The sequence below is a fragment of the Grammomys surdaster genome, unplaced genomic scaffold (assembly GCF_004785775.1).
Source record: "Grammomys surdaster isolate TR1022 unplaced genomic scaffold, NIH_TR_1.0 472, whole genome shotgun sequence".
NCBI classification, from domain to species: Eukaryota; Metazoa; Chordata; class Mammalia; order Rodentia; family Muridae; genus Grammomys; species Grammomys surdaster.
The window spans coordinates 524,515-527,233 of record NW_021604891.1 but is presented as its reverse complement, the minus strand read 5'-3'; the positions used below and the strand labels follow the sequence as shown (position 1 = coordinate 527,233).

The 2,719-nt window shown below is 50.1% G+C and overlaps 1 protein-coding gene across 2 annotated transcripts in view; it reads left to right on the top strand.

The window, feature by feature from the left end:
* The window catches only part of Tmem266 (transmembrane protein 266), a 114,864-nt gene that overhangs the window by 56,177 nt on the left and 55,968 nt on the right, over nucleotides 1–2,719 (top strand). For both annotated transcript variants that reach the window (XM_028781574.1, XM_028781573.1), the window contains exon 3: nucleotides 1,040–1,228. Coding sequence is in view for 1 of the 2 variants with exons in the window: in XM_028781573.1 (XP_028637406.1) it covers nucleotides 1,040–1,228 (189 nt within the window). In the remaining variant the exon portion in view is untranslated. The remainder of the gene's footprint in view (nucleotides 1–1,039; nucleotides 1,229–2,719) is intronic.

Below are 2,719 nucleotides of genomic sequence, written 5' to 3'. Positions count from 1 at the left end.
GATGTTACCATGCACGGACCCTCCACATCCCCAGATGTTACCATGCATGGACCCTCCACATCCCCAGATGTTACCATGCACGGACCCTCCACATCCCCAGATGTTAAGTTTCTACTGGCTCATGCACACTACTTATCCTTTCAAACTTAGTAGTGCAGCCAGAGACACAAGACTCAGCCTCTCAGAGTCTGCAGGATGAGACAGGGCCAAGAATGTGTAGGAGGAACCAACGACCGTGTCCCAGGAAGGGAAGGCCAACGCCTCCAACCCAATAGATGTTTGGTAGCATGATAAACAGCTGCTAACCATCTTGCATGATGTCTACGTCTCCATCCCTTCTCATACACCAGTGATGTTAAAAAGCCTCCACAGGTTGACAAAACTCATGGGTCGGGAGGTAACCCTGCCCTCGGCTGAGGCATACTGTGTGCCAATGAAGCTGAGGGTTGGTTTCAGTGCTCAGGTCTGCCTTAGACATAGACTCCTGCTTGCTCAGGTGACCCCAGTTTCCTACATCCTGAGAATGGAGATACAGTGGGAGCTGTCTGAATGGAAAGCAGGTGTCCTAGCCTTGACTCTCCTTATCACCCCAAGGCCTCCAAGCCTCCAACGAGGCCCTCGGCCACCTGGGAACAAAAGTACCTTTCATTATTGTGACACTGATAATGGAACCACCGTTGCAAAGAACCACACACAGCCGTACTGCGGTAGAAATTGCGGGGACTCAGATCACTAACAGCAGAAGCTGTGCTTTTTTTCTGCTTAGAGGAGGGTCTTTATCTCCCTTCATGAAGGACTTTCCCCCCAAAGCTCACATGTTGAGGTTTCTCCATTCACCCTAACGGTCGAGGAGAAGGGGACTAACCCAGCCTTTAAACCAGTCCCTGACTGGCTTTGGGGAAGAATAGCAACCGTGTGTTTCCCTTGACCTCCAGCAGGGTGCAGCTTCCTGTGCCTCCCTAAGCCCTCCACTGACAGAGGGAAGAGGGTGTAGTTCTCAGGGGCTAACCCTTCCCCACCACTCCTCCTTTCCACCCAGACCTGCCACTGAAGGAGGGATTTCTGAAGTTGACATTATCTCCCAACAAGTAGACGAAGAAACCAGGAGCATTGCTCCGGTGCAGCTGGTGAACTTTGCCTATCGGGACCTGCCCCTGGCTGCCGTGGACCTCTCCACGGGGGGGTCACAGCTCCTGTCGAATTTGGACGAAGAGTACCAAAGAGAAGGGTAGGTACAGCATGGCTGAGAGCCTCTTGCATAACTCCCCGTGTTTCCATGGGTACCTCCCAGGAGGCAGGAGCAGAGGTTAGTGGTGCTGAGCAGAAGAGGCCAGGAGGTGACATTAGGTCACTCAAGCGTTTTCATCTCACACATGATTTCCTCAGAGAAAGATTCTGGGTACAGAAAATGCCCACCGCTGCTGGACAACCTCCTAGGTGTTTTGTGTGTTTGCTTAGAACTTAGGTAATAGGATTTGTCTTCAGACTGAGGTGATTCTTAATATTCTTTCCAATTCACGCTGTTTACCTCACAGGGGTTAGGAATGTGCCAAGGTCACAGAGCTTATATGGGATGAACTTTGACTGCACTTTGCTCTGCACACAGTGATGCTGAGTGTCTGGAAAGTGGGCAGAATCCCGCCAGGTGCTTTGCAGACATTGCCTCCCTCCCTGTCCAGTGAGAGCCGCAGGATTGCTTTTACATTAACTCCTCCTATATTGCTTGTCAGTCAGTCAGATCAGTGGGTTTGTTTTCTATTTAACTTCTCACTAGCCTGGACTCTCTTACAAATACACTCTTCAAAGCCATAGTGTGATGTGCCGGCCGGATAGAGGCAAGGAAGATGATGGTTGGAGGTCCTGGTTTTCAGTGGTAGGCGGTTAGAATGTTGAAGGCCACAGAAGGGCAGACATACATCCGTGGGTTACGCGGTAGCGTAGACTTCTGACTCTCACCGATGCTTGCCCCCAGTTCTGCCCTGTGGCTTTTTGACACAGAACTGTAAACACTGGCCAGCACCTAAGAGCCAGTTCTGGGCAACGCTCCCAGGTGCCCATAACCATTTTAGAACAGGCTGGCTGCTTTAAACACAAAACGGAAGGTTTGCTATGTATTTTAGAAGCAAAGGAAAAGCCATAGCTAAGCTAAATTTGCAAAGCTCGGATTCCCTGTGTCTGCTTCCTGAAGGGGGCACCCCCTTCCTAAGATAAAATGCCGAACAACTGGGACACCGTACACCTGCTTCTGCAAAAAACTGACACCCAGTGACTTTCTCTGAAAATAAATTTTTTTCTAAGTATTGTGAACACAGCTAGCAGGACCCTAGAAGAAAATAACAGGCAAATCAATAGAAAAATCTCTGAAGGGATTGGGAGATGCCTTAGTCGGTAAGAATGCATAGTCTGCCTGAGGACATGGGCTTCAATCTCCAGCACCCAGCCCTACATGGTTATATGTGCCTTGTAACCCCAGGGGGGAGTGAAAATTAGATCCTATCCAGAGAGCTTACTGACCAGAGAACTTAGCCAAAATGGTGAGCTTCTGGTCCAGTGAGAACCTGTCCTAATAAGGCAGAGATGCACAGAGCATGCCTGCCCTCCTGCTCTGGCCTTCACATGTACACACAGGCACACACCCTCACAGTCACATGCACACATCAGGCAAGACACACAGGAAGGAAGGAAGGAAGGAAGGAAGGAAGGAAGGAAGGAAGGAAGG